General features: G+C 41.3%; 1 protein-coding gene across 1 annotated transcript in view; it reads left to right on the forward strand.

Moving 5' to 3' along the window:
* Positions 1–14,292, forward strand: part of GRM1 (glutamate metabotropic receptor 1) — a 432,533-nt gene that overhangs the window by 362,427 nt on the left and 55,814 nt on the right. Inside the window, exons 4-5 of the mRNA XM_052645871.1 lie at positions 3,514–3,760; positions 8,544–8,712. Of these exons, the coding sequence (XP_052501831.1) occupies positions 3,514–3,760; positions 8,544–8,712 (416 nt within the window). The remainder of the gene's footprint in view (positions 1–3,513; positions 3,761–8,543; positions 8,713–14,292) is intronic.

Genomic DNA, 14,292 nt, shown 5'->3' on the forward strand with positions numbered 1-14,292 from the left:
GGACACACAAAGGATTTCTACCTGGGAGAGCCTCACAGGGTCCTGCTCCTTTTCACTAGGTTCCAGGTGTTTAAGTGCATAGCCCAGAGCTGTTTCTGCTATACCACTCTGCTGGGTAGCCATCCTAAATTAGGCAGAGATAGAATAGCCAAGCCTTTGTCCCACCGCCGTGCATTTCCTGTTTTCAGGGAGTATACAGTCTGTTTCTTCTCCTGTGGAGGCTCTGTGTGCTGCGGCACTCAGGCAGCAATTTATAGCCCTTGTTGTGTTCTTGCAATAAGAACAAGATTACTATTTCGAATCAAGGTAGCTATTTTCACATTCCACTGTGAAGTAGTTAGGCAGGTATTCTTTTGAAGGTAAATAAACACAATCAACCACGATTATTTGATTCCATTTAGTATATTAGAAAAAGTAATGGTTTAATGATACCCTAGTGGCCTGTAATAGTTAACGCACCACAGAAAATGAATCATAAAATCCCCTTCTCACTAATAACTCTGAGACTAGTGTTATTAAAAAGGCACTAAACTCCCGGGAGTCAGAGTGTTTTCGCCTTCCCACTAAGTGACAATATTATCAGTTTGGATTCTGTATTCACTGGTCATGAAAATAGAGGATCTTTGGACAGCAGGAAAACCTGTCACATATTCTGTTTGTTTGTTGATGAAGTCTTGCAACATCATCTGGGACCATTGCTATGGCAAAGAAAATGGTCCCATAAAGGCCATGTGATTTTTCTAACTCAATGCCAAACGTTTCTAAATGCTGGTTCATTCTGAGCTGGGGTAGAAGCTGGAAAGAGACTTCTTACTGACAGCAGGCACATCACCTTCAAGTGCAGACCGACTGGACTGGTGGTAGGGAATACATGTGTCACTTTCGATTTACCCAAGCACACAGCTGGTTGTATTTATTTGGAAAAGGGTTGGCATAACAAATATTCCCTGAAGACATGTGCTTAGTCTCCTGGTTCTCTGTATGATAAATACTGACAGGATGGGCTTTTTCATCTTAATTGGAGTGGAGCTAGTGGTAAAGAACCTGCCTGCCAATACAGGAGACCTGGGTTCGATCCCTGGATCAGGATGATCCCCTGGAGAAAGAAATGGCACCCCACTCCAGTACTCTTGCCTGGAAAATTCCATGGACAGAGGAACCTGGTAGGCTACAGTCCATGGGGTTGCAAAGAGTTGGACATGACTGAGTGATTTCACTCACCTTACTCATAACATTAGTAAGTAGATACAGGTTGTTTTGACATGATGATTATTGTTAAAGGTGCATTATATACATCTTAATAGTAGTTATCAAAACAAACAAAACAGCAAACTCAGTGGTCATAAGGTTTGTCCCCAGTAGAAAACTTTCCAATTGGTAAAGAACACATATTTTCTTATAGTTTGCTCCCAGGGTTGACTTTAATAGCAGCCACTTCAACTGGATGGTTTTAGTAGAACTTTCCTTTAATAGTTGCTGCTGCTGCTGCTAAGTCACTTCAGTCGTGTCTGACTCTGTGCGACCCCAGAGATGGCAGCCCACCAGGCTCCCCCATCCCTGGGATTCTCCAGGCAAGAACACTGGAGTGGATTGCCATTTCCTTCTCCAATGCATGAAAGTGAAAAGTGAAAGTAAAGTCAATCAGTTGTGTCCAACTCTTAGTGACCCCATGGACTGCAGCCCACCAGGCTCCTCCGTCCATGGGCTTTTCCAGGCAAGGGTACTGGAGAGGGGTGCCATTGCCTTCTCAGTTAATAGTTGCTAGAACTCTTTAAGTGACTCTTACATTGAAGGCTATTTTGTCATCTAATTTTTGTCTTTTTTTTTCTTCTTCTTTAACTGCTGGTAATTTCTCCAATTCTAACAGCTTAAACATTTAACTCTAACACTTGGAGGTTTCGAACAGTCTTTAAAGGCCCATTTAAAACTTATCAGATATATGGTATTAATTTATCTTTTATATTTTGATATAATATACAGAAAAGCAAACTAACATTTAAGATCCAGGGGTTCTGGGTGACATAAATAATCACCTTATTTCAATGGCTTTTTAGTTTTTGGAGGGAGGATGTTTGTTTTCTGCTTTATATAACTTCTATACTTATTCTGCACAGTTTGATTCTAAAATGCCCTTTCTGCCTCTCTTGCTCCTAGTTCTTTCAATTAGGAAAACTAGAAAATCACACTTTTAACAATTTCCCATTAAGCAACACTGGAAGATGAGTTAAAATTGAATTTTTCCCCCCTCAACCTGGCCTGGGTATTTCAAATCTCACTCACAGGATAGGTACAAATGTATATGTTTTACATTTTCAAGTGTACCTAAAAAGATTAGTCTTAGAACTCTTTATAAATGTCTTGTTTAATCTCAAGCTCAACATCAAAGTCAAAACTCTTTACCATTTCTTTTAAACATTTCAAGTTCTCTGAGTTCCTAAAATATTCTGCTATTATCCAGCCCAGGCACTTTAGAGTCTAATGACCTATTTAGGCTGTCATCTGTGACATGGGTGAGAATAATGGCAGAGTTTTTGAAATTCAGAGATAAAACTAAATGTTTAGATTAAAGATGTAGTGTGACTCTTCCACCAAGAAGCATTTTGCCTGAGTTTCTGATAATTCAGTTCAGTTCAGTTCAGTTCAGTCACTCAGTTGTATCCAACTCTTTGTGACTCCATGAATTACAGCACGCCAAGGCTCCCTGTCCATCACCAACTCCCAGAATTCACTCAAACTCATGTCCATTGAGTCGGTGACGCCATCCAGCCATCTCATCCTCTGTCGTCCCCTTCTCCTCCTGCCCACAATCCCTCCCAGCATCAGAATCTTCTCCAATGGGTCAACTCTTCGCATGAGGTGGCCAAAGTATTGGAGTTTCAGCTTTAGCATCATTCCTTCCAAAGAACACCCAGGACTGATCTCCTTTAGAATGGACTGGTTGGATCTCCATAACTAGAAAATCTTATTCAAATATTTCTGTATAGCAAATCATATATAAGAAGAAATTCATACTAACCAGTTCATTTCACTGTTGGTTTTTGTGATCTTAGAGATGATAAAATTAGTGGAATCATCAAAAGAAAATATTGAGGTTTAGATAACGCACAAACTGATTTATGATGGATTGAGGATTGTCACAAAAGATACTGTGATGTAGGAGGGACTGTGATATAGGGAGACTTTTAATATAAATCTCTGTGAACCCAGAGGAAATAAGAGTTATTTTCATTGCTCCTTAAGGATTTCCTTGCAATATGAGAATGTTCTTTTTTTTACCTCTATGGTGTTTGTTTTATATGTTATAAAGCCATTATTGAATTCAGAAAACAAAATTGAATAAACTATTTGAAGATAAAATATACTATCTCTCTAGAGCTAGTCACAAATACAAAGCTTAGACAGGTATGTTTGGCTTTCCCTTCTTCTGAGAGCCTGAAAAGCATTTGAGAATTAAACATGCAGGTTTAGACTTCATGACTGCAACCTTGGAAGTAATCTGTTTTTATGTTACAGGCAATGAAAGCTTAGAAGAGAACTATGTCCAGGACAGTAAGATGGGATTTGTCATCAATGCCATCTATGCCATGGCGCACGGGCTACAGAACATGCATCAGGCCCTCTGCCCTGGCCACGTGGGCCTCTGCGACGCCATGAAGCCCATCGATGGCAGCAAACTCCTGGAATTCCTCATCAAGTCCACGTTCATCGGTGTGTCTGGAGAGGAGGTGTGGTTTGATGAGAAAGGGGATGCTCCTGGAAGGTAAAGCAGACCTTTCTGTAATGGATCCAAAGAACCTTGTGATCCTCTCTAAGCCAGACAGATGGCCACTCTGCCTCCTTTTGGTCACATGTTTTCTGGGTGTCATGAGGGTAGATACAATTAGATAGCTAAAAAGATGGGGCTAATGTTAGATGGAAATGGCATTATAAAACACTCTCCACTATCATCTTTGGTCTTCCCCCAGAAGGCCCGGCCCCTTCCTGCAAGCCCAAGAAACCAGAGTGAGTATACCCGAACAGCAGAACCCTCCCTGGCACTGCCAGCATCTGGTCAGCATGTTCTGATTGACCAATCCCAATGCCATACTGCTTGTGGAATATTTTAATCTTATCTGCTCAAAGAGCTTAATATATGAAGAGAACCATATGTGTCCCTTTTTCTCAGGCTACCTTATGTTCCCACTAACAAGTTTCTTGGAACAAGAAAGAAAAGAATTTTCTGCCTCGTATTGAGTCTCTATGGCTTCCAAAGAATTAATCAAGAGGAAAAGGAAAATTAAATCTAACTAAATGTATATATGTATATATTTTTTTCCCTTAAGTCATTTTATATACTGTCTCCTCTGCAGTACTTGCTTTTATAACACCAGTTAGTCCCTATGTAATTGGTATATAGAAGATGATATCAGTATAAAGAGTAGTTGTGTTCATTCATAGGGATTTTCTTAGGCAAAGGATGATCAGAATAGTGGGATAAAAATTAAAACCGACAACAGGAAAGAAAAAAGGCCCTCAGTCTGGCTGCTGCACAGAATGCCCACAATCTCTCTCTCTTTTTTCTTCATAAGCCCTGTTATCTTTCAGTATGAAAGCTTGCAGAATGGGAGATTTTAGAAAAGCATATGTTGTGATAAAATGGAACAGCAAATCATTTAATCCTCATTGCCACAGGCGTATTATTATCTTCTTTTACAGATGATAAAGCTGAGTGTCAGGGAAACTAAGAAACTCCCCTAAAGTCACCCACAGAGTAGCTGGTAGAGGCAGTGCCGTTTGATTCTGAAACTTGTAATCTTTTTGCCACATCACATTGCCTTTTAGCTACTTCATTGGAAGGACTGATGCTGAGGCTGAAACTCCAATACTTTGGCCACCTCATGTGAAGAGTTGACTCATTGGAAAAGACCCTGGTGCTGGGAGGGATTGGGAGCAGGAGGAGAAGGGGACGACAGAGGATGAGATGGCTGGATGGCATCATCGACTGGATGCACATGAGTTTGGGTGAACTCCTGGAGTTGGTGATGGACAGGGAGGCCTGGCGTGCTGTGATTCATGGGGTTGCAAAGAGTCAGACATGACTGAGCAACTGAACTGAACTGAAAATTAGGCAAAGTCGCTGACAACTTTCTTAATGTCATTTCAAAGGGACTGTAAGAGACTATTTGACCCTAAATAATTCTCCACATACCCTTTCCTTTCACGGAAGCTTAAAGTTCTACATTTAGCGAATGCCTTGTGGGGCCTCAGTGGATTCTCCCTGCTAAAATCCAACAGCTCCAGGAAGGATAAATGATATAAGTAATAGCAATTAAAGTCATGGATGTATCAGATTCCTTCCAAGCTGCTAGTTAGGTGGGAACAACTTTAGGTGGAGATGAGAGTGAGAAGGATGGAGTGATGCAGGGGCTGGGCATGTGGAAGGCATCCAGGAGCTGAGCACCTTAAGAAGTGGTGCCAGATGGCACAAGTGGGTCTAAGATGCAGAACACTGACCACCTCCTCCCACCCACCTTTAAACCCATGGTTGTAATCCTGGCTTCTACTTCAAACCAGCTCTGTAAAGGATTGGATTGGGGATGGAAACCTTCCTTCATGATTCTATAACATACATAATGTGCCTAGGACAGGGCTTGGTATATTTACCCCACTGCAGAGATATAAATTTCCACCTCCTCTCTCTATTTGTAAATCATCTAAAATATAGACCCACAATTTTAGTTTGTTTCTCCTTCATTTTTAATTAAGTGTTTAAATCATGAGTTTCCCCCTGGGTTCCTTTTCAAGGATCATTTCCTCATGTCTGAAACTGGTCAGCTTAATCTGTGTTCAATTTCTGTTTCAACCACTTCCCTCTGTTTCTATCTCCTGTCACACCACCATTCATGCTTTTGGTCCCTCTTGTAATTATTTTAGTTAATCATCATGAAACAGAAATTGAATGCATTGAAAGGATGCTACAAACTTGTAATTTACAGCATAAGGATATTCTAAATAACCACCAACATGCTGAAAAGGGACTGTGGGGCCAAGAGAAAGGAGCAGTGTTCATTAACACACACTGCCCAGGGGAAGGCCTCTTTTTAGTACGTCAGTATTTTCCCCTTGGTATCATCGTTTATTTTTTTTCCTATAGTTTTGGGGACTTTTTCAAAATATGTTTTCATGCCAAGATATTGTGAATTTTTCAGTTTCTAAATGCTAATAAAGTGTGAACTGACTTCTTCCATTGAAATGGGAAAGGTGAAATATAAGTTTTAAGCAACCGATTTATAGGAAAAAGATATTCTAAAGCTAGCATTACACCTAAGCCTTCATTGAACGTATATAAAGAGATTTAACAATGTAATATGGAGTAAAACATAAAGATGAAAGGAAATGAAAAAGGAAACTACTCTTATAAAGCACTCACAGTAGGCTCTGTAATCATGGTTGGTGGTTTAGATGGTTTAGTCACTCAAATCACATCTGACTCTTGCAACCCCATGGACTGTAGCCCACCAGGCTCCTCTGTCTATGGGATTTCCCAGGCAAGAGTACTGGAGTGGGTGGCCATTTCCTTCTGCAGGGGATCTTCCTGACCCAGGATTAGAACCCAGGTCTCCTACACTGCAGGCATATTCTTTACCAACCCAGCTACCTACCATAAGGAGTGTAAAAAATGGAAAAATATTGGAGGTATAGATTAGTATCATTGATCAGCCGGATGAGTGCGAGCTGTCAGCCTGCAGTTAATACCCATGTGGTTATCAGTCAGAGAGCTACTCTGAGAACATTCTGGTTTGTCTCAGAAACCAGAGGAATGAGAACCCTCTATTACCAAAAATCAGAAAGCAGAGACATGAATAAGGCCCTCCAGGTGGCCATTCTCTCTTCTTACTCCAGGTAAGTTTTGTTCATCTGGAAAAGTGGAGCAAAGACTTTCTTTACTCCCCTAGAATCCCCTTTTCCTTTAAGGGGTTGCTATTATAGAAACTGCCAGAATCTGGTTGTGGAGAAGACACTAGCACCCCTCTGGGTAACAGGATACATTTGCACATTATTAAAAACAGGCAGCAAAGCTATGAAAATATATTAGTTGTCTAGATAAAGAACCGGTGGTTCAATGGTAAAGAATTTGCTTGCCAAGCAGGAGATGAAGATTCGATCCCTGGGTTGAGAAGATCCCCTTGAGAAAGAAATGACAACCCACTCCAACACACTTGCCTGGAGAATCCAATGAATAGAGGAGCCTGACAGTCTACAGTCCATGGGGTCGCAAAAGAGGCCAACACGAATTAGTGACTAAACAGTGACAAAATAAAGAACTAAGCCAGATAGAGCCAATAGATTTCAGATGACAACCAAGGCTGACCGGTAGTAGCTTCCTGGGTTGTTGGGCTGAGGAGGATTTTGAGTCTGAATCAGGTTTGTAGGGATAGAATTCCAGGATGACATGACATAGATAGGGACATAGGGGGGAGGAGGAAGAGAGATGAGAAAGGGAAATTGCTGTGACAACACAAAGATGTTTCCACTTTCTTATAGAATGGAAATAACAAGAGTATTTTAGCATAGAAATAATAATAATAGTACTACAAATGTGAATATGATATAGTGATATTGTCTTTTATATACATTTCTCTCAATTGTGAAGCAGTTTTTTTTTTTTAACCTATTCTATGTAAGTAAATTCCCACAAGAAGCCCATGAGCCTTAAAGAGTTTACTGACATTCCAAAGTCATGCAATCTACTGGTAAAATATTAGAAAAGAGGTTTCAGCTTATACATTCTAACATCAAATCTTGTGCTTTTTCCATCAAACTGGAAAATACTCTCTACTTCCGTCACTGGGAAACAATGAATCTGGCCCCCAGAACACACACAGAAGATTTCTAAATGTAGACGTTACCGCTGTGTAGCATCGCAACATTCAAATAACTGAAATAGCTGACACCGATTATTTGGATTCAGAAATGTTTGTCCTAATCAAGGAAGAGACCAGTTTAAATGTCAATGCTCAAAATGTTAAATCCTCAACAACCTTGCTAATTAAAGATGCATTTCTCATATTTCTAGCTCTATTAGCACCAAAAATAGGTAAGACCCCAGACTTGATAAGACTCACCTCTTTTAATCCAGTGTAATTAAAGTAGCAAATGAATGTGAAAAAGAAATTTGGAATAAAAGTATTTAAGCTAAAAATTAATGTTCTGAGGAATTGTTACTTGATCAAAGAATAATCTGGTGAATGATTTGAAGGATATGGTGATCAACCCAGCACACACAGAATTATTTTCAAGAATACACAGAAAGAAAAGTACAAGAATAATATGTTCTTTAATAAACATGGATGATACAGAGGCTGAAGAATGGAATACACATTTTGGAAAATCACAGGACACATAGCTAAACTAAATGAACTAAAATATTGACAGTAGCTCATGTTAGGACATGGGGTGTTTCTAACTTTTATTTCTCTTCTCTCTATTATTATTTACCAAATTCCTTTAGTTTCTACATCATGTCCATATGCTCCGAGACACACATGTTGTTTTCTTTGTAGGTATGATATTATGAATCTGCAGTACACAGAAGCCAATCGCTATGACTATGTACACGTTGGAACTTGGCATGAAGGGGTCTTGAACATCGATGATTACAAAATCCAAATGAACAAGAGTGGAATGGTACGGTCTGTATGCAGTGAGCCTTGCTTAAAGGGTCAAATCAAGGTAAGCCAATCACCGATGCATTCTTGGACAGTGTCCTTGAGGCGACCTCTTGCCTGTGCATAAGTGAAGAGAAATACATTTTTCTTTAACAAGAAAGGGTGTGCTAGGCTTATTGTTTCTGTTGTGTTTAGCAAAAATTGAGAAGACAAACCAAGATTGGAAAATGAAATAGGAAAACCATTGGGATATTTAAAACAGTCTTTATTTGCATTGCAATGATGAGCTGTGATCTTAAATACAATATAGAAAGCAAGGGGATATGAATAATCAAATTAAAAATTGAAACAGAAGCAAGCTTGGAAGCCAAAGCCAATGATACTGCTTAGTCATAGTTCTAGCTATTATTGAAGAAAGCAGAAGCTGAGCAATGGCAAATAAGTGTAAAACTAAAATAAAAGAAGTTGAAATGAGGTAACACAGGAGCACTGCTTACCACTTCTCTTTTCTCTACCAAGTTCTTTCATTTTCCTGAAACTATTTTCCAACCAAAAGAGAGTCCTCACTTTCTAATTATTCCCAGAAACTTTCCAGGTTGGGGCAAGGGAGTAACTGATATCACTGTGTATTTAAAACTAGAGTAAATAAACATCCTATATTGGGCATTTGACTGAACGGAGGTAGAGAGGAGTCTTAGGGTAGAAGGCATGGAAAGAGCACGCTCTGTATCCCATGCTATTTAAAAACCTAACTGGCTGATGCAGTAGGAAATGGAGCATAGAGGGGTGATTGTGAACTGGCAGAAGTGTGGATTAATTGACCTAATAGGTCTTTCTCGTCTCTAATTTTCTGTGATTCATCTCTGGGAATAGACAGGACTGTCACGTAAATGTCACAAAGCACAGCTGGGGCTGTATGGATACTGTGGGAGGCACGTGCTCTCCCACCATGCCCTCATGCTGCTATGCCATTCATGGAATTCACCCTGAGAAGTATACTCAGGGGTCTTTAGAGCGAGAGTCTAATAGTGTTGCTGCAGCTGCTGGATCCACCACTTTATCCCTATTGATCAAAGAAGGTGGAGGATCTGGGACCTATAACATCTAAGAAGAGCTGTGCAGGTGGACTCAAACTCTCAAGGGAATCAGTCACTTTGAGTACGTAAAGAACTCCTGAGGCAACTCACTCTAGTTTCAAACGTCAGCACCTTCTCTGCAGATGTGATATTAAAAAATTTAATAATTGTCATTGGAAAAGACCCTGATGCTGGGAAAGATTGAGGGCAGGAGGAGAAGATGGGCAACAGAGGATGAGATGGTTGGATGGCATCATCGACTTAAAAAACATGAATTTGAACAAACTCCGGAAGATAGTGAAGGAGAGGGAAGCCTGGCATGCTGCAGTCCATGGGGTCGCAAGGAGTCAGATGCAACTGAGCAACTGGACAACAACAATAATTGTCATGACAACCAGCCAATCAGAATGAACTCTATTTTAATGCTATGACAGGAACTAGCCAATCAGAATGAACTCTATTTTAGCGCTATGACAGGGTGCTGGAGGTCGCCTGCCATGTCCGTGGTTAATCCTTGAGTTGTTGTATCGTGGGAAGATTTAGGTGAGGATTCCTACCTGAATAGGGTAGTATGAGGCAATCAGTAGGCTTGGAGACACCACTGGTTTCCACCCATTGTAGAAGCATGTCAGTAGAGTTAGAGTGGCTCCAACCAAACCAGTGCGTGTGGGCCATAGGTCAGTGCAGATTCTCCCCAACAATCCACTTCTGACTCTTATGCAGGTGGAATTTTCCACATGAGGCTCTCTGGTGGTATTAGGAATATATCCTCTGAAATCGAGAGAAACCTAAAACTTGCCCTTGATTCTTGCCACAGGATGTCAGACCACAGGATTCTGGGTTCGTCCTCTTCTCTGGATGGTTGGGAAAACCAGGACCTCTGTGACCTAGTCTCATGGTTGGAACAACCCAGAAGTCCTGGGTTTTATGCTCTTCTTCCCTGGTAGCTCAGACGGTAAATAGGGTCTGCCAGCAATGCAGGAGACCTGGGTTGGGAAGATCCCCTGGAGAAGGAAATGGCAACCCACTCCAGTACTCTTGCCTGGAAAATTCCATGGATGGAGGAGCCTGGTAGGCTACAGTCCATGGGATCGCAGAGTCAGATATGACTGAGCAGCTTCACTGATGGTGGACTGATGACCTACAGGAGGTCACATGTTCATCTCAGACCTCCTTCTCAGCCTGGGTGACAGAACTTCATCTTTAGTGTAGAAAACTACTATGAAAAAAGTTTATGGGACTACAAAGCTTGGTTTTTCAGAATATAACAAAAGCAAACAAATAAGCAAAACCCTGGCAAGAGAAAACAAATCATTCTGAAGATGCTCTGCACTCCAGCTCCCTTTTAGAATTCCCTCCTGTTACTCTGACTGCTGGCAGGCCGTGAATGGGAGCTCACATTGCCATGTGTAGTCCCATTTGTATGCTCCAGAGATAGACCCTTCCCCCAGGCCCCAGTTCAGAGGAAAGGCTGTCTGCATGCATTGCTTAGCTTGATGCTCAAGTATTTCTGGCGTTACATTTGCATTACACCCATGCAGTGTTATCAAAAGAGATCCCAGAAATCATTGCTGAGTCACTACAGAGCACTAGCTATAAATGAAAATCTCTTGGGGTCCAATTTTTGTAATACCATGTACCCTGCAGGATGAAAGTATGCCCGTTCTCAATAGCATCTGGAGTGGAGGAGAGGGGGGATGTTTGTTTGTTTCCAATAAGCACCATGGGAGGTACAGAAACAAATGATATTCGAATCCCATTTGCCAAGTAATAGCATTTATATTCTTCCATTGTCAATTTGCCACCTAGCAGATTCAGGATGCAGAACGAGGTCTCTCAGTAGCCACTGCAGAGACTGGAAAGAAGCAGCGTAAAAGGTGATGGTAGGGCTTGCACTTGTATTAACTGAGAAGCATAACCTTTGGGAAAGGATTATTCATTTTAAATGTCAAATGTCACTTCAAATGCTGAAATAGTCATTTAACTTGTTTTATGGTAACCCATAAAGCTTTCTTATGGTAATTTCCTTTGAAGTAGCTAGAAGTCTAGTTTTCTTATGCTATTGATTCTTAGAAATAGAAATATTTTACAAATATAATATTTTAGGAAGGAGAAATTGATTTCAGTCATACCGCAAACAGAGGTGAATAAAATCAAACTTTCATTGTTGTGTTTTATGGGTACAGTCAGCAAAGAAAGGACCCACATTAGGTGGTTCAACAGAGGGAGTTTTACATTATAAACAACAAAAAAAAAGAAAACTGGTTATAAACGTAAGAGGGGGCACTGATGCAACTCAGAGATGAGCAGCGGCAGGAATTACTCCCACCACAGGGCCAAAGCGACACAAGGAAGGTCGTAGATACTACCTGAGACGCGGCCAGAGCTGGAGGGAGGAGATGCCTCAATACGAGGCTTCTCTTCTCTCTGGCTTTTCCGTCTCCCATTAGGTCCTCCCACTCTTCCAACCCTATGGAGAAGACACTGGAAAGAGAGCCTGGAAAATGTAGAACACAGGTCCGTAGCTCAGGTTCTCTTGAACCCTGAAAGCTAAGCAAGGCTCAAGTGCTAATATTTTATTGGGAGACAGAATCCCAGGGAAGCAGGAGTGAGAGGAAAATGGAATGGAGACATGGGAGCATGGAAAAGCACCTCCCCCACTGAGGTTATGCACCACTGGACAGGACACTGCCTCATGGAGCACACCTCAGCCTCATCAGATCTCTGGACTTCTCAGACTGTTTATTGGAGCAAAGAAAGGAGAAAAATGTATACACTCCTGCTACTCTATTTTCTGCTTCCCACGATCAATGTTTGCTCACAGGAAGTGACATCACCTGACGCCTCTAGGCGGCTACTGGGGCAGTCGGAGTCTCTGTCCTGTTAGGTGGACCTTCTTCAGATTTGGAAGCAGTGAGGGAAGGGGACGCATCTATGGGTCTTACAGCTCCTGCGGTGCTGAGTGCAGTGGACGCAGTTCTGGACCCCAGTGCTTCCTCCATGGGAGAGAGAGCCACCTGGAGATGCCTTAAGATGACACAGTAGTGGCAGAAACTGAGGTGGAGTTGCAGAAGTGTCCAGAATGCCCAAGAACATGGCCAAGGGCCTGACACAGGTCAGGCAAAAAGAATCTGAAGCAGCACATAAAACGTGGACCACGGGTCTGCAAGTGAACAGCAAGGGCCTGGTTTGTGTGTTGGTCTCCCACACCAAGCCTGCCACTCTTTTCCTCTGTGTAGGGAAGGCAGGAAAGACACAAGAAGGGGTGGAGAGGCAAAGGAAGTGAAAGTGAAAGAAAGGAGCAGAGAGGCAGTAGAGATGGGGGACTCACATTTATCAAGCGTATCCCTGTGCAAGTACAATAATGGATGCTTTACTGACATCGTTTCAATTCTTCTTAAAACAACGCTTTTAAAGGAGGTATTATCACCCCATTTTATAGATCAGAAATCAGAGGCCCAGAGGGCTTGAGTCACTTGTCCCAAGCTTTCTCAGGTAGCAAATGCCAAGCTGGGCTTAGAGCCAACCCAAAGCTCTTATCAACCCACAGCCACATGTTGTTCAACCATCTTTCATTATATGAACTGGCATAATTCCTACAAATTTCAATTGCTGAAGCTTATTTTCTCAATAGTTCACAAAATTATAAATAGAGACCCACTTTGAAAATGCTAAGGGAAATCAGAATCTAGAGTTCAGGATTAGATAGGCAGTATTAGAAGTATTAGAAGGCAGTTGGGAGACTCTGACAGAGATGGGGAAACTGGCAGAGAATCCTAGGGAAATGGTCCTGGAGTTTGCTCCCACTAGCCTCCTATTCTTTCTTTTCCCTTCTCTTCGCTTTTATTTTTTTCTTCCTTTAAGTTTGTTTTTGGATTCTTTACTGGTCCATGGGGTCACAAAGAGTTGGATATGACTGAGCGACTGAACTGAACTTAACTGAACTGGATTTGGGAGTTTCACCATGGAGAGCAGATACCTCTACTTCCCCCTCTTCTGACCTGGCCAATCAAGATAGAATTACGGAGACATTATGTGAACATGGACTATATCATATGTGGTTCTTCATTACAAATGCCATATTATCATATAGTGAAATATACCTTATACACATGAAAAAAAAAAAAAAGCCCCAATACACCTATTTTTACAGACTGTATACTTCAGTACTGAGTTAACTATTTTTTCCCTGAACCATTTGAAAGTGAGGTGCCAATATCATGAAACTTCATACCTCAGCTTTTGTTTTCTAAGAATAAGGGCAATTCTCACATAGCTACAATAACATAATCAACTACAGTTGTCCTGTCCTCCTCAGCCTCCTCTTTCTGTGAATCAAAACAAACTACCCATAAGTTTTAAGTTGTTCATAGTTAATGTTGATGCTTTTGAACTGTGGTGTTGGAGAACTCTTGAGTCTCTTGGATGGCAAGAAGACCCAACCAGTCAATCCTAAAGGAAATCACTCCTGAATATTCATCTGGAAGCACTGATGCTGAACCTGAAACTCCAGTCCTTTGGCCACCTGATGCAAAGAATTGACTCACTGGAAAAGACCCTCATACTGG

Source organism: Budorcas taxicolor, chromosome 9, assembly GCF_023091745.1.
Source record: "Budorcas taxicolor isolate Tak-1 chromosome 9, Takin1.1, whole genome shotgun sequence".
NCBI lineage: Eukaryota > Metazoa > Chordata > Mammalia > Artiodactyla > Bovidae > Budorcas > Budorcas taxicolor.